The sequence below is a fragment of the Brassica rapa genome, chromosome A09 (genome assembly GCF_000309985.2).
Source record: "Brassica rapa cultivar Chiifu-401-42 chromosome A09, CAAS_Brap_v3.01, whole genome shotgun sequence".
Classification (NCBI taxonomy): domain Eukaryota; kingdom Viridiplantae; phylum Streptophyta; class Magnoliopsida; order Brassicales; family Brassicaceae; genus Brassica; species Brassica rapa.
Genome location: NC_024803.2, coordinates 11,007,283 through 11,034,204, shown reverse-complemented (window position 1 = coordinate 11,034,204; position 26,922 = coordinate 11,007,283). Strand labels below are relative to the sequence as shown.

At 35.8% G+C, this 26,922-nt stretch overlaps 1 protein-coding gene, 1 long non-coding RNA gene, 1 other non-coding gene and 1 pseudogene across 3 annotated transcripts; 3 read left to right on the top strand and 1 right to left on the bottom strand.

Moving 5' to 3' along the window:
• Window positions 1–2,130: 2,130 nt before the first annotated feature.
• On the bottom strand, window positions 2,131–4,544 carry LOC117127983. Its single transcript, XR_004451029.1, has 2 exons — window positions 3,750–4,544; window positions 2,131–3,659 (listed from the first exon to the last, which is right to left on the bottom strand). It is a non-coding gene; the product is annotated as an uncharacterized LOC117127983 (long non-coding RNA).
• Window positions 4,545–6,458: 1,914 nt separating this feature from the next.
• On the top strand, window positions 6,459–11,145 carry LOC117127982 (annotated as a pseudogene).
• A 5,513-nt stretch (window positions 11,146–16,658) lies between these two features.
• LOC117128669 lies at window positions 16,659–16,765 on the top strand. Its single transcript, XR_004452064.1, has one exon. It is a non-coding gene; the product is annotated as a small nucleolar RNA R71 (small nucleolar RNA).
• Window positions 16,766–18,605: 1,840 nt separating this feature from the next.
• Window positions 18,606–26,238, top strand: LOC103838590 (glutathione S-transferase U15-like). The gene is given in 4 exon segments (XM_009115039.2): window positions 18,606–19,124; window positions 19,126–19,326; window positions 19,743–19,800; window positions 24,692–26,238. Coding segments are annotated over 4 exon segments (681 nt in total). The 5' UTR covers window positions 18,606–18,992; the 3' UTR covers window positions 24,982–26,238.
• The last annotated feature ends 684 nt before the right edge of the window (window positions 26,239–26,922 follow it).

Below are 26,922 nucleotides of genomic sequence, written 5' to 3'. Positions count from 1 at the left end.
TGAAATACACAAACTTGTATAGCATTTAAAAAAAAACTCAATTAAAGATATCCTAACATTTGAGTTTAGGATTTAACGATTATTGTTTAGAATTTATTATTTATAGGTGTGAAGTTGAGTTTATAAACTTCCGTAACTAATTCTTATATATTTATAAATGTATTGGGAGATTTACTTTTGTCTTTTAATAATTAATTTCAGATATTTATGAAAAATGATAATAATTTAAAGGTAAATTTGAAAAATAGTATCAAATATGAAGTAAAATTAAAATTTGTTAAAATTATGTTATATAGTGTAACATTAAACCAGTTTGATAGATGTGGGTTCTCTTCATATATAAGTGTTGGAATAATAATCTTTTTGACATATATAGGTCATTCATGCTATGACATTAATATGCATATAGATAATAAAAGTGTGTTCATATAAAACATATTCGTTCATGTATATATTCATTTTGTAAATTTATTGTTTGTCCATTCATGGTTGGAGTTGAAGATGTAAAAGTTTATATATAGTGATTAATAAACCAATTTGGTATAATTTTTAAATATTTAAATGCAATGATTTTTAATTCAATGGAATATTTAAACGCTAATAATAGTTGACTAAAGCTTTATATATACGATATGTAAAGATGTTAAACGTTTCATCTACGAAGGAGGTGTAAATTAAAATTTAACTATTAATAAGAATATTAGATTTTTGTTAAAAATGATTGACATAAAATTGTAATGTTACATGATAGAAGCATTTAAATTTGAGACCGCTAAAAGATAGTTTAAATTAAAAAAATCACACGTATAATAAGTATGATTTATGTGTTTAATAAATAAGATGTTTTTTATTTTAAAATTTAAATAGAAATGGATACTGCTTTCCAATAAAATCTTTTTAAAATCTTTGTTAAATGTATTTTTCAAAAGTAATAATTTTGAGTTGTTATTATCATTAAAATATTTTATATAATTTTAGTTTTCGTTTATAAATCAAACTAAATTAAATTTAAACTTCTGATTATATTTTATGATGACTAAAATATAAATTAATCAATTTTCAGAAATAAATTTTAAAATGCAGCTTAAAGGATTTTTAAAAGATTTTGTTAGAATTTTCTTAAATAAATATTTATTTTATTTTAAATAAAAAATAAAGAGATTAAAAATATTATAATGAAGTTATGTACATTTGATAAAATTTTTAAATAATGGTATAACTTAAAATACCACACATGAAATAAAGTTTTGACTTCTATTTTAATAGAATAAACTAGTTTTTGGTTCGCACTTTCAAAGCGTGAGATGATTTCCTTTTAAAACATACATATGGTATTATGCTAATACAGTTACACTGATTGTTTATTTTTTTGTTATTTTTTTGTTTTTAAATGATTGTTTATGTTTACAAAATAGTAATTAAATCTGAGAATCAATTTATAAAGTGGCACATTTCTAATCCATAAATTTAGTTGTGTATTACGATAGTAAAGGTTTTATTTATAGTAGTGGATTGACCTATTTTTTAACGATTTAGTGGACAAATATATTATAGCATAAGAACTGTTTAGTTTAGGAAATCCAAATGTTATTGATACCATCGTATCTTTTGAAATTTCTAAAGAATATAAAACTAATTATTGATCGTAATATCTTGATTGTAATCTACGCTATATATGATAGTTACTATAAAATAGGCATTTGTTTTTTATTGGTTGAATATATATATATAGCAAAAATAACTAAAATTATTCTAAAAAAGAGAATGTCATAGCTTTGTAAATAACTTAAAAAGTAATAGCAGAATCCTAATATGAATTTTACTTTAATAGTATAGATTTAGGGGCAATGCTAATATTTTTTTATGCGTTGTCCATGTGTCAAAAGCCGTGCTCACCATGTAATGAAAAATGCCACCGCCTTAGACCCCCATCATATCTTAGGCCCCCATATTTGAAATCTCTGTTTCAATTGGTTAATTTAGTATACAAAATTTTTTTTTTTTTCGACTCCGGAAATATAGTTTGCTATAAATTTGTTTGTGCTAGTTGTTAACTAATCAGTTATTACATGTTATTTAAGACATTGAAATTTTGTGTTTAATCTAAATTCATAAACTTATTTGTTTTACACATTTTTGTCCTCGTTCTTTTAAAAATTTGTATCATTAATCTTGTACATTCACATAATTCTATAAATCTAGAATATTATCTTAACTAGGGTCGGACCCGCCCTACGGGCGGGTAAGCAAATGAACAAAATAATATAAATATACTTTAATTTTTAATTTATTTAAATTATAGTTTTCACTATTTTTACTGCAAATTTTACTATTTTTTAGAAATTATATATTTGTTACTATATCAAAATAATTTATAAAAATATAATTATTTTGTTCACAATATTTTCGTTTCTTGAATTTAATAGATTTTTAATACATTTCTTCTTAATTTTATAATTTAAACAGTTTGAAAAAGAAAAGCCAATTTATTATTTTTTTTAAGAAAAATGCAAGTAGCATAAAAATATGATATTAATTGTTACTGTTTAATATTTATAAATAACATGTTAGGTTATATATTTATGTATTATTATATTTGAGAAAAATATATTTAAGTTGGGTTTTTATGTTTCTTCAAACTCACATCAACAAAAATTTGAAAATAATGAATTCCACAATTGTTTCTTTTTTTGACCATTAAAATTTAGGCTAAACCTTAAAAAAATAATAAAAAACCATAACTATTTGATGTATTATTTCCTATAAAGATTGCTTATGAAGCATTTGATGTTTTGTTAATATACAGTATATGGTTCAATGTTAAGTCAGAACAAACTGAATTTTACTGTAAATTGTATAAATACACTAATGTCCGAACTTTATTAAATTCAGTATGATTTATTCCGTTGGAGACTTGTAATTGTGTTTTGTGGATAGCTGTCGATTCAAAATTACTCGTACTGACAGTTGACGTCTTTTTTGTCCCCGGCGCGTTCTGCCGTTTGAGAAGATAATCGATCTGGCTATACTCGGACGTAACTGATGTGTTATTTTCTGCCGAGTTTCAGGTTTCCATGATGCATGTTAGCAGTGTTATAATATGAACAAACATATCGTGCATTAGTTTATGAATGCTTTTTGGGTGGAAGTGGAATAATATACTATTCAAATGTTAGATCCATGTGGGCATTTAACTTTGACATCGGGTTAATGGAGTGCAATACGTAATGAGAGCAACAAATATATGACAAAATTAAGGCCAAGTGATAGTTCATGAGTCATTATACCAAAAAATAAGGAATAGGCAAGAAACGAAAATAAATTTATTAACTTGAGAATGCAGAGTCTAGTTGAAATTTGAAATACACATAAAAATATAAAAACCAGAACATGGTTTTCACTGAGAAGTTGTTGTAGTTATTGGTAATGTGAAAATTGAAAAAGCCTGTAATGCAACATAACAGTGAGAGTGTCCACCGGACTGTCTAGTCTTTGCGTGTCTTCTTGGCAGAACTCCTCTCCTCTTAATCTATTTCTTCCTCTCCAGTGTTACTGGCATCAACAGGGGTCTCAACTGAATCATAAACAGTAGCTCTTTCTCCATCAGCCATGGCAGCAGCAATGCAACCTCTGATGGTCCTTCATTACTCTCACAAACCCTAACATTGCAAAATGTCAGCAGTAAGAAGAGGTGACAGTTTATAGCAGCATGTTGTTTTATTCTTAATAAAAAAAATTAGAGTGCTTACTTCTGCAGTTAAGCACTGCTTGTGCCACTCCTTGTCAAAGTAGAAATGAGTGCCTGAGGTAGCGTTGAGAGAGAGAGAGCCAACCTTGTATTTACACCGAGCATACAACAGAGATCATAACTTATTAATCAGCAGAACCCAGCTATATATAATACAGAACCAGGAATCATCAACATTCTCTAATGGTCGAGGTAGTTGATGGAATGATATTGTTTAAACTAAAAAAAAAAGAGATTGTTTAAACTATAGTCTAACCTAACTTGGTCCGAAAAAAGAAAGAAAAAACAGTCTAACCTAACTTATTAATCAGTAACTCGTCGAATGCCGAAACCATCAATCAATATATAATAAGTAACCAGGAATCATCAACATTCTATACTGACAGTCGTTTGATGCTCAGAGAATTTGTAAAACATAGTATAAGTAGAAGGTTAGATCGGGACTATATATTAAAAAGCTTAACATGGCGTAGCAGCTCACCTCCAACCAACATAGGGCTAATATTGATCGCCAAAACCACCTTAGCACCTGTAGAAATTACTTATCTACTCTGGTTAACCATCACTCATTGAGTTGTCTGAGTGTGATCATTGTATGTTGTCCTGATATCGGAAACCTCACCAATGATGTCTGTAAAAAAAGGTTATCTAGTATAAGATCTATGAATACTAACGTTAACTTATAACGGACGGAGTACAGATGATGACATACGTGGAAGCTCAACATTAGTATTAGCTAACGACATGAGTTGATCAACAGATCGGAACCTGAACATCTCGGTAGGGATCAGATTAGCAACCGCAGGCACTTCAACCATATTTGTAAACTTGTTTAGCCGGATAGCCACAGCAGAATCACCATGCTTGAAACGGTTGTTGCTTCTAGTCACATCGAATCCACCGAGCTCATACATAGCTCCCTCTCTAAGAAGTTCTCGGAATGTGTTCAGACGATGGACAGATACAGATGCTTGGATGAGAGAAGACTGCAAAATAAGGATATATTTAATCAGAAGCTAGAATCCGACGACATAGCAACGAACGAAGACGTAAGAGAGAAACTGGTAAAAATACCTGACCATCCAAGAGAAGCATATCAACACCCATTAGTTCACCACTCTTCTTGACATTCCTAGCTTCCCAAAATCAGAGAAGCGTATGAGAACTGTTCGAGTTATGTGTAGGAAATGGAGATCTGGGAAGCAGCCATCATTCTCGCAGGAGTTTGTATGAGTTATGTGTAGGAAAAATCAATGATCTTGTGAGAACTATCAACCCTGACCCGCTTATTTATAGGTTTAACACTACAAAAAAAGTCTACATTGATAGCACATTGTTATAGCACGTTTTACTGAACTGTTGTCGTAGATGATTTAAATATTTCTGTATTATATTATAGCATTATATAAACGCTATGGTAGAGTGAAACCTAAAATAGCACTTAATTAATGTTATTTTAAAAATTAAGTGAACGGGAATATAAAGTCACAGATACCGCCAACACTTAGCGAAAAATTTGATTTAAGCGCCAAAGATATTTTTTAAGCGGCTTCAACAATGCTATCAAAGACATATAATAGCATTTTTGTAACGCTAAGAAAAATTCTTTGAACCCCTAAACTCTAAACATGGTTTTAAACTCTAAACATTGTTTTAAACCCTAAACTTTAAAGACAACCTTTAAACCTCTAATCTTTCATACTATAACTTCAAATCTTAAAATTAAAATCAAAATTTAATCTTTTAATCTTAATCTATAATTTCCTAAACACATATCTTTAATCTTTAATCAAACTCTATATCTTAAATCTAAACTTCAAATGTAAACTAAACATTCAATACTCTAAATATAAACTTCAAATCTAAATTATTAAATATTTAACTACAAATCGTCTAGTATTCAAATCTATTATTTTCGAATCTTAATCCAAAACACTAAATTTTAACCCTAAACCTCCTATTCCAACATCAACACCTTAAATCATAAAACTAAATTTACTCTTAATCATAAATTATAAATTTAAAACTTTTCAAATTTTGAATCAGACATACAAATTTATAAACGAATTATAAATCAGATTTTTTATAAACATGCAAATTTAAAAATGCTGACCAAAATCATAATGTTGATATTAATCTAATATTTTCAAACTTAAACATCAATTCGTAAAATAAATATCAGTTTATTAGGTTCAAAAAATAAAAAATAGACTTAAATTATAAACTACAAAATATTAATTTTGAAATAAGATATAACTAATAAAAATCACTTACAAAACAAATTATCAAATATGGAAAGACAAAACATAAATAAAAATAGAAAAGCAAAAACAAAATTGTCTGGCCAATCAGATTAAAATAGGGCAATTGTCAATAATAGCACATTTTGAAGTTTATGTCTCAAAAATAGCACTAGAAGGAGAAAGTCACAAAAATGACATTCATTAAAGGGTAAAATATCCATAATACCCTTGGTTTAAAATTAAATAAACAAACAAAAATAAAAAAAAAATAAAATTAAAATAAATAAAATAAAAATAAAAAAATAAAAAAAAAAAGAAATTTTTTTTATAGTTTCAGATTACATGTTTTCAGATTCGAAATTTTTATAAATTTTTTTTTTGAAATTTTTTTTTCGAAATTTTTTTTTTATTTTTTTTTCAAATTTTCTTTTTATAATTTAAAAATACTTTTTGAAACTTTTTTTAAAATTTTATTTTTTATTTTAGTATTTATTTTTTATAAAATTTTAAACCTTAATTCCAAAACCCCACCCCTTAACTCTAAACCCTAAGGTTTGGATTAATTAACCCAAAGGGTATAAGTGTATATTTACCTCTTTAATGAAACCTATTTTTGTGACTTTGAACCTTGAGTGCTACTTTGAAAACAAAAACTTAGTTTATTGCTATTCTAGTCTTTTTCTCATTAAAATACATGGATCACACTTTTGAACCGTTAGATTAACTTAGATCTGAAGGTTAAGATTTATTCATTTTAATTTTAATTTTGATTTTCTCCTCTCCCTCTCTCTCTCACAAACTCCACGACACAGATCTGGTCTTCATGTTCTTCTCCTTCATTCTCATCTCTCCCATCCCTCTCCAAGCTTACTGTTTTTCTAATCTCTCCTATCTCTCTCCACGCCTCTCTCATCTCTCCCATCTCTCTCCCATCTGTCTCCCACCGCGTCTCCTCCTCGTCTCACCACCACCACGGTCGCACTCCCACCACCACCACGGTTGATCTCTCTCTCTCTCTCTATCTCTTTGCATCTGTGTATCTTCTCTCTGTTTCTGTAGTATGAATCTGATGTTGTTTTGTTTTGGTAAAGATAGTTGGGGAGGCAAGGTTCATGGTAGCTGGAGGAGGCGAGGTCTATGGCGGCTTGAGGACGGAAGTCACGTGGCGGCTGGAGGAGGCAAGGCTCATGGCTGTTGGAAGATGGGCAAGGTTATGGAGGAGGCGGCTGCAGTCTTTTTTTCTTTTTTTTTTAGGTTTAGATTTGGTTCAGTGTAACCCAGGTTAGAAAAATTTTAGTGGTCTGAATTATGTTATAATTTCTGGTCAGTTTTGTAAACCGGGATTAATTTGTAAACCAATTTTAATATATAAATAAAATTTATTTTAATTTCATTATAAAACAATTTTTGGTTTAATATTAAATTATTTTATTTCGAATTATAATTAATTTTAGTTTATTGCAGAAAGATCTATCATAGCACGAATATACAAATCGTAATTAATTTGTAACAAAAAAAAGTGTTATGTTTAAGTTAATAATATCATTCAAGTATTGCTATCGTATCTGCAGAATTCATAGCATTTAAAAAAATGTTATCGTAGAAGGGGTACCTACGATGGCTGCCGATGATATAGCATTTCAAGTTTCGCTATGAAAGCCCTACCATAGCATTTATCGTGTGCTAAGAATGCGCATATTTCTTGTAGTGTAAAAAACCGCTTAGAATCCGAACAGATCAAACTCTGTGAAAGAATGAGAAGTAGTGGAGAGCAAATTAACTGAGCATAAATGAAAGGTCTAATGGCTTCAGCATAAAGAGTGATGAAGCCGTTTATCAGATCTCGTGTACGAAGAAGCGCTGATTAGGATTATCAGGTCGAGGCGTTGAAGACGAAGAAGCATAGTCATGCCTGACTCTGGACCTACCATAAAGAAGCCCCAACTAAGATGAGATTGAGACGGCGCTTAGAGTTAGGGGGAGGATGAATGATTTTTAGATTTTAGGTTTGGCTTTAGATTTTAGGTTGGGCTGCGAAGTAGTTTAAATAGGCTGCGAAAGTTAACTTAATTTTTTCATTTCAAGCCCAGTCTACGATGACCTGTCACTTTGATTGGTCAGGAATATTTATGCCCATGTGGCAGTATTTAGAAGCTTCAAAAATAGCTTCTTTTATATAGTAGGATATTATTAACTTTGCCTTTAAAATTTCTAAATCAACATATACTTCATTAGATAATTATATACAAAATAATCATAAATAATCTAATTGTTATTTGTTTTTAATCAAATGTATACCTTCTATTTTTTTTGTATAGTTTAGTACATTTTTTTTTTGCTAAATTTAGTTTAATACATTTTTCAGGGTTTTATATAATAAATGTTCAATACTGAATAATGAAATACTTTTTCGGATAGACCCCCGACTAGCTTCGCACGGCACTGCATGTGGCCAACACTGCGTAAAACATTATGTTTTTTTTTAAAGAGTTATGTAAAAAGAAATATATTTGTATAGGTTGGAAGGTACTACTTACTTCTCGCAACGAAGCTGTCACTACTGGCATATTACAAAAAGATCTAACATGTTTCAAAGTGGATTGTCTAACTCCCCAAGAGAGTTGGACACTTTTTCGAAGGATAGCGTTTCCTAAAGAAAACACTAACGGTAAGATATGGATACTTGAATTAGTTTTTGCCTCCTTTGTTGATCACAATCAATCACTTTCAGTTTACTTTCCCTTAATAATATCTCTCCAACAATTATATTCCTTACGAACATTCATGTATTTTGACATCTTGATGATGCTGTGTAGATGTCAATGTTGATGTGGAAATGGAAGAGGCCGGTAAGGAGATAATCAAACATTGTGGAGGTCTACCGTTGGCTCTTAAGGTGTTGGGAGGGAGCTACGAAATACACATCGCGTGACTGAAAAAAAACAAATGAGATTATTAAATATCTCATCGTTGGAGAATTTAAGTTCCATGGCAGAGATATCAGTTCTGTTTACAGTATATTGTATCTCAGCTATGCAGAGCTGCCTATCTATTTGAAGCACTGCTTTCTCTACCTCGCTCATTTTCCGGAAGATTATGAAATAAATGTAGAAATTTTGTCCTACTATTGGGCTGCAGAAGGAATACCAAGGCCCAGGTATTACAATGGAGCGAGCATTCGAGATGTTGCAGATGGATTCATAGAAGAATTGGTGGAGAGAAACATGGTTATTTCTGAAAGAGACAAAACTTCGAGATTTACGACATGTCGCTTGCATGACATGTTGAGAGAAGTATGTCTACGCAGTGGCGAAGAAGAGAATTTCTTACAAATTGTTGATGCAAGCACAGCTGCCTCAAATGAAAATTCTAACTCTCGAAGACTCATCGTACATTCGTCTGATAATACATGTCATCTGGATGGGTATCTCCAGAATCCAAGCCTTAGATCTCTCTTGTTTATCCAGAAGATCTCTAGTTTAAATTGGACGGCATCAGGGTTATCCTTTAGAAGGTTACAGTTGATGAGGGTTTTAGATCTCTCTAGAGCTGAGTTTAAGGGAGGAAAGTTACCTTCTAGCATTGGGAAACTTATCCACTTGAGATATTTGAGTTTATATATGGCAACGGTATCATATCTGCCTTCTTCTATGCGGAATCTGAAGCTGCTACTCTATTTAAACCTATGTGTAGGTGCGACATCTCCGGTCTACATGCCCAATATCTTGAAGGAGATGCAAAAATTGTCATACCTCTTCTTACCGGATAATATGCAAGATAAAACAAAATTGGAATTAGGTAATCTAATCAACTTGGAGACGTTAGAGAATTTCTCAACAAAGCATACCAGTGTGGATGATCTTCAGCGTATGACAGAGCTAAATACTCTTTCAATCTTATTCCACTGCGATGGGTGTACTGTGGAAACTCTATCAACATATCTAGGTGAGCTAAGACACCTGAAAAATCTTACTATTATCGATAAGAGTGCTTCTGATGCAAGAGGATTTGTTTTGGATTGCATTCTTCTCAAACAACTGAAACTGAGTATACATATGCCTAATTTACCTGATGAACAACACTTCCCTTCTCGCCTTACAACCATATGTCTACGTCATTGTCTCTTGGAGGAGGATCCAATGCCAATTCTAGAGAAGTTGCTTCACTTGAAAAATGTTGAGTTATGGGATCAATCTTTTGCTGGGAGAAGAATGCTTTGCTCAGGCGGTGGGTTTACTAAGTTGCATCAACTTGAGTTATCTGGACTGAAGGAGTTGGAGGAGTGGATAGTGGAAGAAGGCTCAATGCCAGTTCTTCATACTCTTTCCATCAGTCATTGTGATAACTTAAAAGAGCTTCCTGATGGGCTGAGATTCATCACTTCCTTAATGGAACTTAGTTGTGGATATATGGGAAGTAAATGGGAGGAGAGGTTGACCGACGGAGGAACAGATTATTTCAAAGTCCAACACATTCCTCTTTTGATCTTCAATTGGGCATGAATGCTTCAGATGAGGACTCTCCAATAGTAGATATCAAGGTAATGTACTTTATATTCTTTCCAATCAATTTTTTTGGTGTGAATCCACGAAAATTAGGCCACTAAGACTGCCAAAATGGCGACACTTATAGTGTGGAAGGTAATCACATTTCCTGTGAGCTATGAAAATGAATGTATGACGGCTGTATACTTCGTTGCAAAGACACTGATATCTCTTTTAATATTTGTTTAGGTGAATATCTTCTGAAGTGGAGAACGTCTCAAATGGATCGTGAGAGTGGGAGAGTGTATACTACAGCAATAATATATTTGGATTGTCTTGATGTGTTTGTTTTAGAATCCAAAACATTTGGCTTCCGCTTGCGTATATACTCATAGAATACTAAAATATGTAATATTCTGCTTTCTGGTATATTGTGGTCTATGTGAAAAGACTTGAAAAGAATTGGTTTGACTTAAACTGCTTATTTGTTAGTTACTTATCCAGAAATAAACTAAAATTAAATGTGTTTGAGTTTAAGTAGTAGAAATCTATGTTACGTAGAAACGGAAGCGGGTACGTGAAGTCAAAACGTATGAAAGCGTATTGAGGCGCATAAGCAGAGCCGGCCCTTGGGCCAAGCCAAGGAAGCAATGGCTTCCGGCCACTTCATTAAAAAAAATTGGAAGCGGGTACTTGTTGAAGCATATACACAAATATAAATATATATATATTACAATATAGAAAAATTTAAAAATCTAGGACTAAAAATTAATGATTAAAATTTAAAATAAATCATTTATTCATTTTATAATAATTTCGAAATAATTTCATATTAAAACTGTGAAAATAAACATAAAATAGTTTAAATAATATATTATATTTATTATTTATAGTAACTTCATTAATAATTGACAAAATATATAATTGAATATATGCTATATCTTTAATAAAAACCTTAATACATAAAGATAATTTATAGTATTTAGTTTAATATTTTACGTATAATTTATAGTATTAGTTTAAATATTTGTATATTTATAATTTATATATTAGTTTATAATTTGTATATTTGTATTTTTCTTTCTTATTTATTACTATTAAATTTTGGATTTTCTAAATAATTAAAAACTATGATTTTTTATTTTTTATTGATTTCTATCACCAGTGTCTTGAAAAACGGAGAATATTTTAGAAAGTTTTGGAAAGAGATTCCGCAAGCTTTCACACGATTCTGATTCCGGTTCTGAAGCGGGAAGCGGACGTACGATGAAGCAAAACCTAGGTAGAAATGTAAAATGGTGGATGGCATATTGGGAAATTATTCACCATGCCTTACAATTAAGGCGAAAAGCAAAGAAGAATATCACATGGTAATTACAAAGTCAATAGACAAGTATTTTAAGCATCCAAAAATTAAACTTTTCAAACGCTAGACAGAATGGACCATTTCTACAGAACTAGAGAGAACGTCGTGGACACATGACGGCACATGATATTATGTGTATACGCACACCAATTAACCTAATGTGCACACTACCACAATCGAATGGTATGTCGATGTAGCAATTTAGGATCGAATCCACAGAGACCAACTATTACACTTTATCTTTATGGGATCAATATCAAGGTAAAACAATATGGGGGTTTTAAAGTTGAGGTTTCGTGACAAGCAAGTAATAAGATTAATTAAAGATTTCAGATGATTAAAATGCTAGCCTAAGGTGGTTTGATCGGGTGTTAAACAGGTGTGAGCCAAACAATTATTCAAGTTTAATTAAGAGCAAGTCTAGAACTCGGATCACTCAAGTAGAACAGCCCACTGTCGTGGAACTGCCCCCTATGCTGATCGATCTTGATACCTAAACTCTCGTTTGGATCAAGATGCGACAGCAAGCAATAGAGATCAAGTCCGATATGTTCACAAAACACCCTAATATCTACTTTCGCTGATTAGGGATGCAATGCTCATTCAAGTTATGTCTAGCAACCTATAACACTTTTGATGAATAGATTAAACTTAGAATCAGGCACTAAGTGGTTAACTTGATGCAAGCCTTAAGAACAACAGTGAATGAAGACAATCGATTTATAACTTATTTATGTCAAGCTCGCAGATCTAACACCCTAACACCCTAGACTAAGCAAGCTGACTACTCAGCCATAGCTACAGAGAACACAGAGATAACAGATGAAGAAAACATGCTGAATCAATTAAATAAAAGAGATAGGATTCAGGATTCTTCTCAAGAGTGTAAAGATCCTTCTCCCTTTACAATAAGCAAATCCAACAATGGAGTTTTTGGGTCTGGTTCCTCTCTGTAAACTCACGTCTAATGATAAGGAAAAATAGAAAAAGAAGATATATCAAAGCCACAGGCGGCTGGGAGAGAAAATAGAGAGATTAGGGCAAATCCCGAAATAGGTTGTAGTTTCCTTAAAAATCTATGCCGCTGGAACACTCACTCAGAACAGTCACTCGGGTTGCTCCGCTATCCGGAACAGTCATCAAGACTGTTCTGCGTGAAAACCACCAAATTGCATTGTTTTCTGCCTCTTTTGTTCCAGCTGGTCCATCTCCCATCCAATGCAACTCCAGACCTGTAATGACTCCAAAAGGACTAGGAAGACTCGATAAAGACTTGAAAACCAATTTAAAAGCATATATACAAGATGTATAAAACACCATATATCAATTCCCCGAGACTTAGATCTTTGTTTGTCCTCAAACAATGTCAAGTATCAAGAACAGGGAGAAAGGTTTGAAAGTGTGGGAACTCTCCTATTCTCAGCAACCATACTTTAACCACGAATCTCTGAACCATACAAGCAGTAAAACTAGGACAACACACCCTTACCGGAACCCCACTGACTGCTGTTCAAAAATCGGCTCCATACTCTTCATCTCAAACCTGAAAAAGCAACACTATCGAGACAGAACTCCCTACATTCATTTAAGAGTAGCGTGAGCTTCTCATCACAGGCATTATTCAGGGTAGACGGTCTAGGTGTATTTAATGGTGGAGTTAAGAGTGTTTAGGGGCTACCATTTCACTGAAGAGGATGCAGGATATCACACAAAATGGCAAGAGAGGATAGATCTATTGCTGTCCACAGCCTCTACTCGTTTTTGCTCTATCTGGTGCGACTGTTCTGATGACGGAACAGGCAACTGATTGTTCTGCTTTCCACTTTCCTCTACACACTCTTCAATACTTGGTACCAACTTCTTGCTCGACCTTTCCAGTGGCTCCATGTTTCTTTTCTTTCTTCCCCTTCTCCATCACATTAATCTCGTTTTTTTTTTTTTTTTTTTTTTTTTGCTTTTTTTTTTTTGATGACTGATATGGTGATGTGACGAAGAAGGAGGTAATACATGATCGTTCTGAGTGCCACTGGTGGTTCTGATTTCGCGACCTTTCTGGTTCTCCACCCCTGCTCTTGCGCAGTTCATTGGTTATGTAGCGGTTGATCCCTTAATCTGCTTGTTCTCCCTTCTGACATAATTTTTGCAGCAGTAACGAGTAGGAGGCTGCGTTGATCCTTTCCTCTCCAAACTTTTTGCACATATCTTCACATATGACACTGAAAAACAAATGCATGAAGGTGGAATAAAGGCTAAGGTGCAGGGTGGGAACTAGCTAAAGATGAGCTAGCCACTCAGGATCAGCAAGATGGATTAAAAGGATAAGAAGTCCTGAGTGTGTTCTCGTTTCCCTGATCTAATGCCCATAACAAGAAGAATTTCAGTTAAGATTAGATTCAAGTAAGGTGGAGTTAAGTCTACCCAGTGTAACCTGATCGGCTGAGAACTTCTGGAGAATCAAGTGAGATATGTCAGGTTGTTCCAGGTCCACATGTGTGTCTTTCGCCACTGCTAAGGTCACTGAATAAGATAACTAAAGCACGAGGTGGTTAGTGATCAACACGGAATAAGGTCCTAATTCCCACAAATTTTTGACTGACTCAATAAAAACTGACTCAAATTGACCCAAAAAGAAAAAAAATAAAAGAAAGAAACGAGTTAGTAAACGACGAAAACCCTCCTCCAGACTTACTTCACAACGTTCCTGGTGTGAAAATAAATCAGAGAGAAGGTGAAATCAAGAATAAACATTTTTTTTTGTTCGAGATACTTACCTGGCGCGGAGCAGCCTGACAGAGCAAGACACGGTTGCTCCGGTAAAGGATGCTCTGGAATGAGAGCAGCCAGCTGCTTGCTCCAGTCAAGGGTCTCAGATTTTCTGATTTGTGACCTGAGACTCAACAAACTAAAAACAAAAATAAGTAAAAAGAAAATCCTAATGTTAATGACACTCACCAGTGGGTTGCCTCCCACCAAGCGCTTGGTTTAAGTCTCTAGCTTGACTTGGTGACTGGGATCAATCGGGTTGAGCAGGAGGGCTTGTTCCAAAACAAGCTCCACAATCAGACATGTTCAGCTTCAAAACCCTGCTCAACAACCCTTTCACAGCAGCTTCCCCTTTCTCCTTCAGCTCATGTGTGAGAATAGCTCTGACTTTAGAGAACGGTTTAGAGGTACCTTTGCACTTTACCTCATACTCAATGGAGTTCTCATCACACTTGAGAGGTATCAAAGTCATTGTAGTATCTCCCTTGACCCTTTTCTTCTGAACTTTCTGTTTCACCCTTGAATTCCCTCTGATTTTAGTAAGATCAGTGCATGGATCTTCATCAGATAACAGCCTGCTTTCACCCTTATCACCATGCTCCTTCTCTGGAACAACCTTCAGCTTTTCTACATCAAACACTGAGATGCAAGAGGCGTGTGATGAGGAAGATCTGGTGGGTACAACCTTGTAGAAAATTTTCTTGTTGATGTTGGAGAAGCAGACTCTCTTGTTGGACATATCGATGGTTGCTCCAACAGTAGCCATGAATGTCCTTCCAAATATCAAAGGCATCTCATGATCCTTGTTCATCTCAACAACTTGAAACTCAGCAGGAACAATGCATTCCCCTACTTGAACATGAAGGCTGCAGATGGTTCTATATGGGACTGCTCTGGAAGAGTTTGCAAAGGTCAGGGTCAGCTAAGAACACTCAACATCAGCAATACCCAAATCGTCTACAATAGCCTTTGAGATGAGATTCACACAAGAACCAGAGTCACAAAGAGCGTCCTTGAAGGTTGTTCCTGCGATGGAACATGGGAAAACAAACTTTCCAGGATCATCAACCTTAGGCAATACCTTCAGTGCTGGCGTAGACAGTGCTCTGGTATAGAGGACCTTGATCTCTTCTTGAGTCTCTCTACAGTTTTTAAAGAACTGGAGCAATGGACGAATCTGCAGAGCATCTTCGAATGCAAGTTCTTTAGGAAGCCTTCTCACCATATTGTTAAAACCTATCAGCTGCTCTTCACTAATGGGATCCATCAGATGTCTAGGTGGAATTGGATAGGGAACCTTAGGAACATAGACTCGGACTGGTGAAGTTTCAGCAGGTTTGCTAGGAGCAATCACTTCAGAGCTAGCAGGCTGCTCTGTGTTCTCTTCTGCGACTAGAATAGTCTCAGCAAACGACTGCTCTACTGCATTACAGTGCTCAGTCCTTGGATTTTTATCAGTTCTTCCAGGGAGCATCTCTTGTTGCCTCTTGACACTCTCAGCTGTTTGAGCAAGCTGAACATCGATCTTTCTCATATGGATCGCAAGATTGTCATACTTCTTATTCAGCTCAGTGAACATGTTGCCTATCTTGGTGTCAATTTCTGTGGTTACCTGATTCAACACCTTGGCCTGAACCTGCTGACCCTGCAACAGCTGTTGCATCATCATACCCAGACTTTGCAGCTCATCTGGTTGACTGTTCTCGTTAGCTGGAACAGCTTGCTGATTGCTCTGCGGTTGTCGCTTGTTCTGGTTCTGAATATGTCCGGCCGTAGCTTGCTCCATGCTGAAGACGTGCCCTTGGTTGTTTTTCAGTAGCTGATCAACCTTGGCAGTCAGCTCATCTATTTTCTGGGTGTCAGAACTGTTCCCTTTCATGGAGCAATCACTCTCCTCTTTCTTATTAGCTGAGCTAGCAGCCATGTTCTCAATCAGCTTAAACGCTCCATCAGTGGTTTGAGTCATGAAGTCTCCATTGCTGGCAGAGTTCAGAGCACCTTGGTATTTCGAGTCCACTCCATCATAGAAAATATCCAGGAGGTAATCATCATCAAATCCATGGTGAGGACATTCTCTGCGATAGTCATTGAAACGCTCCCATGCGTTGCAGAAAGGCTCATCAGTGAGCTGTCTGAAGGAGATGATCTTGTTCCTCAATGCAGCTGTTCTCGCCTTAGAGTAGAAATAGCTGAGGAACGCTGATCGGACCTGTTCCCATGAAGTGAGAGAGCCGGTAGGGAGAGAGTTCAACCACCGTGCAGCTTTTCCATCAAGAGAGAATGGGAATAACATGCACGTGATGTAATCTGGTGGAACACCATTCACGCGAGTGAAACTGCAGACTTTTTCGAAGCTCTCTATATGCTCCATTGGAATTTCTGTAGAGAGGCCAGAGAACACCTTTCTCTGTACTAGACCGATCAAAGCAGGCTTGATTTCGAAGTCCTGCCTGGTGCAGAGTGGAGGAACAATGGCAGAGCGCGTAGTAGGGATGTTACGCGGAAGGTTTCTCTGCCCAATTGGAACAGTCTGCGCCTGTTGTTCCTGCTGCGCGAGTGCAGCCGCGAGAGCAGCCGCGAGAGCAGCCTGTTCAGCAGCATCCTGCTGAGCTTGGATGGTCTGCCGCATTTGTTGCATCTGCTGCTGCATGAGTGCCATAGTCGCAGCGAGATCATCCTGATTGGCGTGATCACCCATAGTGGTGTCAGTTTACCTTGACTGTTGACGATTTGTTCTTTCTAACCTTGCTAGCTCCTCGTTGGTAAATGTAACTAACTCTCCTTGTGCGTTTCTTCGAGTATGTCTACTGGTCATGCACCTGGAACATTAGCTACAACAAAAAGGATAAGGCAAGTTAGAGGTCTTAGACTAAATAAATAACCGAAAAATAAAGGTAAAAAGATGGTCCCCGGCAACGGCGCCAAATTGATATTACGTGTATACGCACACCAATTAACCTAATGTGCACACTACCACAATCGAATGGTATGTCGATGTAGCACTTTAGGATCGAATCCACAGAGACCAACTATTACACTTTATCTTTATGGGATCAATATCAAGCTAAAACAATATGAGGGTTTTAAAATTGAGGTTTCGTAACAATCAAGTAATAGGATTAATTAAAGATTTCAGATGATTAAAATGCTAGCCTAAGGTGGTTTGATCGGGTGTTAAACAGGTGTGAGCCAAACAATTATTCAAGTTTAATTAAGAGCAAGTCTAGAACTCGAATCACTCAAGTAGAACAGCCCACTGTCGTGGAACTGCCCCCTATGCTGATCGATCTTGATACTTAAACTCTCGTTTGGATCAAGATGCGACAGCAAGCAATAGAGATCAAGTCGGATATGTTCACAAAACACCCTAATATCTACTTTCGCTGATTAGGGATGCAATGCTCATTCAAGTTATGTCTAGCAACCTATAACACTTTTGATGAATAGATTAAACTTAGAATCAGGCACTAAGTGGTTAACTTGATGCAAGCCTTAAGAACAACAGTGAATGAAGACAATCGATTTATAACTTATTTATGTCAAGCTCACAGATCTAACACCCTAACACCCTAGACTAAGCAAGCTGACTACTCAGCCATAGCTACAGAGAACACAGAGATAACAGATGAAGAAAACATGCTGAATCAATTAAATAAAAGAGATAGGGTTCAGGATTCTTCTCAAGAGTGTAGAGATCTTTCTCCCTTTACAATAAGCAAATCCAACAATGGAGTTTTTGGGTCTGGTTCCTCTCTGTAAACTCGCATCTAATGATAAGGAAAAATAGAAAAAGAAGATATATCAAAGCCACAGGCGGCTGGGAGAGAAAATAGAGAGATTAGGGCAAATCCCGAAATAGGTTGTAGTTTCCTTAAAAATCTCTGCCGCTGGAACACTCACTCAGAACAGTCACTCGGGTTGCTCCGCTATCCGAAACAGTCATCAAGACTGTTCTGCGTGAAAACCACCAAATTGCATTGTTTTCTGTCTCTTTTGTTCCAGCTGGTCCATCTCCCATCCAATGCAACTCCAGACCTGTAATGACTTCAAAAGGACTAGGAAGACTCGATAAAGACTTGAAAACCAATTTAAAAGCATATATACAAGATGTATAAAACACCATATATCAGCACACATGAGAGTTACAAAACGAAAAAAACTAGAAAAACCTCATATTCATTCTGCTGTTTTCAGAAAAAAAAAATTCTAACAAAGAAGCAGACAAAAGACCAAGACGAAAAGAGCCGTGGAGGACACGAAACTCGGCTCAAAAACTAAAATATCTCTTCTTCTTATAAGTCTTCGTTAGTTTGACAAAAAAATATATATATAAGTCTTCGTTACCCATTAATCAGACCGAATAAAAAATAAATTAAGAAAGAAACAATATGGGAGAGAGACAGGAAGTGAAACTTTTGGGAACATGGTACAGTCCGGTCGTGGCAAGAGCAAAGATCGCTCTTCGTCTCAAATCAGTCGATTATGATTACTTTGAAGAAGATCTGTTCGGATCCAAGAGTGAAGAGTGAGCTTCTTCTCAAATCAAACCCGGTTCACAAGAAAGTCCCGGTTCTCATCCACAACAACAAACCGATTCTAGAGTCTCTCAACATTGTTGAGTACATTGATGAGACATGGAACGCATCTGGGCCGTCCATACTTCCTTCACATCCCCATGATCGTTCTCAAGCTCGCTTCTGATCTGCCTTCGTTGATGACAAGGTTCGTATATTTAAGATTTTATTTTACTCTGTTTATACCTTCGCTGATTACAGATGTTTGTATTATTAGTTAGGTGACTTGTGCTAAAACGTATCTAGTAAATTACATAATATTCTAGTCTATTGTCTAAGTACGGTGTTTAACTACTTTAAAGTATACATATTCTTATTATATTCATTTCTTTTTGGCCAGCCCTTCATTGGTATATTCAATAATGCTCTTCTAATTAGTATACTTTAAGGAACAAACATTCTTTCAAAAAAAAATTCAATGCTCTTTTTAACTCTAACATATTCCAACTCGTACAAATATTTTAATTTAAAGATTCAATAAGCTTAATTATTCAAAGCTTTAGCCCTAACTTCTATGAAACTATAGACTCCATATATTTTCTCTAAACTCATTTTAAAAAGCAGTGGTTTCCAACTTTGATTGCAACTACGATCACCAAATCAGAAAACGCCAAAGCGAAAGGTGTTGAGGATTCATCCTGTGATCTTGGCTTTAATCAATACTCATCACAAGCCTAAACGAATCTAATCAATCACAGAATCAAGCAAGAAGTAAATAAGAACACACAAGACTTTGTTTACCCGGTGTTCACCGCACTTCTCCGATGTGGAGAAGCCGCTATACATCACCGGAGAGAGATACGGTCTCTCAACCAATCCACTATAATCAATGTGATTACAGAGTACGTCACCGGAGGTTCACTCGTCTTCTTCCTCTCTCGATTACACCTAATCCGAGTTACAAGACTGAGAAAGAAGAACAAGTCTATGAGTCTAGATACACCAAGAATCACATCTCTCTCTAGCTCACTCTCATTAACCCAATCGCTCTTACTCTCTCGATCTCATCTCGAGCTCTCTTGCTCTCCCTGTTTCTGTTACGATCGTCACGATGAAGACGATGACTTGAAACCCAGAAAATATCCAGCTGAGACAATAACAACTCACGTGCTCCTCATGTGCATATCATCAGCTTTGATAAAACCTTTTGCCAGGCCAAGAGTCTTTCATTAACTCAGCACACTCTAACCTTCTGTTTGACTTAGAAGCTTAGAAGATTGATGACACAATTCTACAATCTCCACCTTGGCATCGATCTTCTTGATGTCTTATCTTCTCTTGAGCTTTCCTCCGGTGATTGAGCAAACTTGCTCATCTTCTGTATCTCCCTGCAGTCTCCTGAGAAAAATATACTCCTCAGCTTCATACTTCTCTGAATAAAACCCATTCAGCTTCATCTTACTTTGAGCTTCACCGCTCAGCTTCAAACGCTTCCTGAAACTTGTTTCCTCCAAGCATCTGTCTTGCTATAACCTGAAGACTTCCTTTCCACTGCTCCTTAGAACCTTGTAAACCCAGCTCTAACCTTGACAACTCCCAGTCTTCAACCACTTGATCATCATCAATGAACCAGACGTGTAACTCGGTTATGATGTTCATCATACCATCATATTCCAGCGCCATTAACATACACACATCTTATTAAGTATCTTTCCCAGCACTTCACAGCCTTGTGTTGTGCCAAACTTATTCATTGATCTACCTTTTGGACTTTCCATAACCTGGAAACTTGAGAAAACCACTCACCAGTAACTCAACATACACTCTATAAGCTTCTCCTTTGACTAGTATAGATCAGCCTATGATGCTTGACTTGTTACTGCAACTAAGGTCTTCAAATAATCTCCCAAAACCTGAAATGATGCTTTCTTGAAACTCTTGTAGAAACTGAATCACCACTGCCTCACACCAGAAGCACTTTGACTCAAAAAACCTTGTAGACAACCTCAACAGCTAGTAGAAAACTCACTGCTTATCCTGAAGTTTTCCTCTACACCAATCTGTATGAACTTTCAACCTGAACATCACTCTTCACCGCTGCTGTGACCAGCAGAACACGCCGCCTAACTCAACCCGGTTAAGAAGACTTTCGATATAGAGATCTCTGCTCAAACCCAGCTCAAACAAATCTGCCTCAACAGAACTTCAGACAAAAAAATCTGACCACTTGCTGACCGCTTTATCCCTGCCTCAAACTCACAAAACCTGTGACAATCCCTGAGACACTTTCTGTAGTAGAAACCTGCAATTCTCTGACCTGCATAACTCCACCACGCCCTGATATATAAACGCCCACGACTGTTCCGGACTTTACCAAGAACTTCAGTTCTCTGTAGCTCAATCCTTCTTGTGCTCTCTTGTGACAGTACCAGCAACACTTGCTCTTTGTCTCCTGGTAGCTACTCTTAGAGAACTCTCTGAACTTGTTCCGCTTGGTTATTGACTCAAACAGCTCCACCTTGAACTGTTCTTCCTGGTCCATGTGAATACCTGCAAAAAACACACGTTACAAGTATTTTATATATTCATTTATCATACCTGTAGTGACTCTGCCTCGATGTCGTTTTACTTCATGCTTCCTGTGGAGAACCCATACTGACACTGCCGACATCCTCTTCACATCTCTGACCACAAGCTGAACCCCTTTTACTCATCTGAATCTATGTAGCTCTTGTAAGCTCATCCGCAGGACCTCTGAAACCTTTTCACACTGAAGTAGACCTGAGAACACTGTCTGAAACATAACACTGCTCCACCTGAAACAGTAAACTTTCAAAACCACAATGTGTTCGTCTTCACACGTAGCTTCACTTCTCAGACTTATTCCCATCCTGCACTTTCTTCTTTGATTCACTTAACTGCTTTGTGTAACTGACTGTACACATGACTTCTTCTGAAATGTATTCCAGACCTCATCAAAATTATCTTCATTTTTTTTTCAGCCATTAAACCTTAGCCACTAGTACCAAAACCACCAAGTGTCGCAGCTTCTTTCAAGCTTTCCAATCTGATTTTAATCCCACCAAACTGACTGTGCTCCAACCTGTTATAGTCTCTGCTAGCAAAACATCTTCACATAACACTTTAAACCCTGTGAGACCCTTCTGAATTTAACCCATCAGAACCTGTGACATATCAACCCGAAACCAGATTTTCTCCAACTGATTTCTCTCCACTGATTAGACATTGAGATGCCTTAACCATCAGATTTCATCAAGAGTCTATCATCTTTTCCCGCCAAGTTCTTTGTGTCACCAAAGCTCCAAACCCGATCTTCTTCTTCGATGAACTTTGAATAATCCCTCTCTTGCTCACACTAAATGTTTCTCACGAGAGAGAGAGGAGATAAACCCACATATGCTCTGACTAATATCAGAGTCTATCACTCACATCAAGTCGACATTAAACCATCGTAAACCATGAGCTAACCGCCTCGCTGAACCGGACAGACCATCCTCTTCAAACTTGACAGCTCAATTGACATAACCAGTCTCGGTTTAAGCCTAACCGGATTGATTCTCATCACCAAAGCACTACAAGACAGACCTTGATGACATCAATCTGACTAAGCTCCTTAATGTGGCAAACATATGCTCTCCCGACAAAACAAAACGTATTGGTTAAAAAACTGTTTCACACTTGACTCCGATGACTCTTCACGCATTCTTCCAGTAGTCCTTGACGCCTATTTATATGAGAAAACGTCATGTGATATACCACAGAATCCCATCTGTTTTATCACTTTACTAGCATTGAAGAATTGCATCAAGCGTAACAGCCTTGCTTCATTTGTGTAGAAAACAATCCTTGCTGCTACAAGCTCCATTATGATCCTTTTCCTGACCTTGATCATTACCACCTGAGCTTCTCACATTCACTAGAACCTGACCTTTAATCTCCGTGACTGAACCTGCAACTCAAACTTTCTAACCAGCTCCTCAAAATACCATATCTGTCTTGTTCCAAAACCTGTACAAAATCATCATGTACTATTCTTCTCTGCAACTTCCCTTAACTTGAATCCGGAAAGCTTTAACAGTATCTGAACAGCCTTTGACACACTTACAAACTCACTTTTAAAGCGTCCCTTAAACCTGAAATTCATAAGTGCCGCCATTCTTCAAAACATCGTGAAACCACAGCTGCATCTTCCTTCCACAAACAAGCTGACCAATACACAATTTGACACCAAACCTGAGTCTTGATCATTCTTTGCAAAGATAACATACAGCCCTTGTGATTTAGAGAGCTTCCATTCTTTATACACTGCAGTAGATGAGTATCCAGCCAGCACAACAAAACTTTGTGACTGTTGCAGACTGAGACCATTTGTCTCCAAGACTTGAACCTGAGGAAACTATGAACTGACTTTGATTCTGTAGCCTTAAGTCTGATCTTGACTTAACATTTTAACCTGAGATCCTCCACCTCAAACAGCCAGCATCAAACCATTCTAGAACTGCAGAACAACATCACACCTCTGATTCTTTACACTTCAGTCTATGGTTCTTTTTACTCTTGTGAACACATCAAACTCTCTTGCAAGTTTCTTTATCCGAGCAGCTCACACGATCTTATAACTCATGAGATGAGAGAGATTAACTTACTGAACCATCTGATTTCACAAAACCAGAAACTATCTGAACCGACATCTTCCTCCGTGAGATTCCTTTGCTACGTCTCCGACGTCGTCGTCTACCACGAGCCAACGTCTTCATCTTCTTTCTTTGCTCTTGACATTGCATATCTTGCAACATCTACTGATTCTTCACTCTCGCAACAACGATGCGATCGAAACTTCAACTCCTCCGATCCTTCTTCGATTCTCCTTCCGAACCGATCTTGATCCGTTTCGATGAATCCTTGAATCGCCTAAACCGAGGCTCTGATACCACTTGTTGAGGATTCATCCTGTGATCTTGGCTTTAATCAATACTCATCACAAGCCTAAACGAATCTAATCAATCACAGAATCAAGCAAGAAGTAAATAAGAACACACAAGACTTTGTTTACCCGGTGTTCACCGCACTTCTCCGATGTGGAGAAGCCGCTATACATCACCGGGGAGAGATACGGTCTCTCAACCAATCCACTATAATCAATGTGATTACAGAGTACGTCACCGGAGGTTCACTCGTCTTCTTCCTCTCTCGATTACACCTAATCCGAGTTACAAGACTGAGAAAGAAGAACAAGTCTATGAGTCTAGATACACCAAGAATCACATCTCTCTCTAGCTCACTCTCAAAAACCCAATCGCTCTTACTCTCTCGATCTCATCTCGAGCTCTCTTGCTCTCCCTGTTTCTGTTACGATCGTCACGATGAAGACGATGACTTGAAACCCAGAAAATATCCAGCTGAGACAATAACAACTCACGTGCTCCTCATGTGCATATCATCAGCTTTGATAAAACCTTTTGCCAGGCCAAGAGTCTTTCATTAACTCAGCACACTCTAACCTTCTGTTTGACTTAGAAGCTTAGAAGATTGATGACACAATTCTACAAAAGGCATGGATGAAGTGGGAGAAGGGTTGTTGCTACTCGAGGATGCGTTTATTTCTATAAGCAAAGGGAAACGCTTTTTTGGTGGTGAAGTGATCGGGTTTATGGACATTTGCCTCGGGAGCTTTTTGGTTATCTTAAAAGCTAGAGAGAAGCTTAATGGAGAAAATATATTAGACAAATCAAAAACTCCTTCTCTATGTAAATGGGCCAATGAGTTCTTGGCTGATGACACAGTGAAGAATGTGGTACCGGAGATTGATAGAGTTGTTAAGTTTAAGAGAGAGTTTAATTGAAGCTGAAACTCAAACCAGGGCTTGAAGGTCCTAAGATCATTAGAGATGTATTTGCAGGGCAAGTGTCATGTACAAAGAAGATAAGGTGAAGTTGAATTAGTGTTGTGTGATTCTTCCTACATGTATGATAGAATTTTCATATATATATATATACTTAATACTTTCATGATATTGTTTTTTTTCTATATTACTTTTATGATATTGTTTACTGGGTACACGACTTATTTCCCACCAGAAGTATCATATAGTAATAGTTCCACAAAATGTTTCACCCTCGTCCTAATTCTCCATGTATTGAATTTTAAAACGTATATCCCCACCGTTCGAAAGTTAGAAACATATTTACACATGATATTTAAGTTTTAAACTCAATCCCACATAAACCGTAATTTAATTTAGTTTAGTGTTTACCAAATCTTTTTTTATAACCAATTATAAATGAAGTTAACCGAATTATGATTCATTTAAAATAGATTTACATAGAACCAAAGTCTAAACCAAAATTAAAAATTAAAAATCATTGATCAATCAAAGTGGAAGAGATAAAAGAGAAGCGAGTGAATTTTGTTACTCATCACACAGAGGAGAGAAAAATATTGGGTAGAGATGATGAGAAGAAGGTGATTTTTTTTTTATTCATCACGGAGAGGAGAAACAGTTAGGTTCGGTTTATTGTCAATTTGGTTGATCTACAAATCAGATTAAAGCTGGGTCATGTTTTAGTCTTGTTTGATATTTGGTATAAGTGATTTCATACCAAGGTTTTGTTCTAAATTCAAACCAGTTATTATGTGTAAATATGTTTCGAACATTCAAACGGTGGGGATATATGTTTTTAAATTCAATAAATGGGGAATTATGATGAGGGTGAAACATTGTATGGAACTGTTATTATATGATATTTCTAAGGGGGAAATAGCTCGTTTACCCGTTTGTTATACCCATGGTCGGCCCTTGAGTAAAGCCCATAAAGCAAGGGCTTTAGGCGCCAAAATCTATATATGTATTATAGGGGCGCCAAAATCTAATAAAATCACTTTTGCTTAGAACATCAATAACGCTGCCTTTTAAGGCTGGCTCTTCAGAAAAAAAATAATTTTAAATTATGTGGGTCCTATCATTATTTAAAATCTGCCTCTTATACCTCTTCCGTAGGAGGTGAGTTTGTGAGAGTTTTGCCACTTTTCACGGACCCCACTAACACGTGGCATCCCGTGATTGGTCTATTTTTAATTTTTTTTTTTAGATCAGATAAAAAAAAAAAAAAAAAAATTAGAACCCCCTCTCCCTCCCCTTGCGTTAATGCTGCTCTTAGTGTTTTGTGTTCTCCTCCTTTCTTTGTACAGGTAAGAGTTGGATTCCTACTTTTCTTTTATAATTATTTCTTTTTTTTTTCTTTTGGATAATAATGGCTATTAAATTCTTGCCACAATCAAAGATATGAACGATATGCTTACCTTTCCTAACAAATTTAGTCTTTTTATTTTAAAATACAATGTTAAATGATATCCCCTATATATTAATTGAGAAGTGACTTAAGTGATTTCTGATGACGTGTCGCTCGTAGAAGAGTTTTCCAATTAATTGTTATAATTTGATTGGTTGATGGTTTTTAATTTTTTTATTTATTTAATTAAAATTTTTAAAATGAAACTACCCCTAAAATTATCTAATCTAATATATGTTTCTAAACATACAATTAAATATCTTAAATATAGATGATTAATATAATTTATTTATAGAAACAATTAAATGTCATAGATTACAGTATTTAAATTGATAATATACATTTAAATAAATATGATACTACATAAACAATTATAAAAACAGTTTTTAATATATTTATATTAGTAGTGAATTCAATAAATCATAGATTCCAAAAAATTAATTAATGTAAACCTAATAATATTAAATAATATATATTTATATTTATATTCTAAA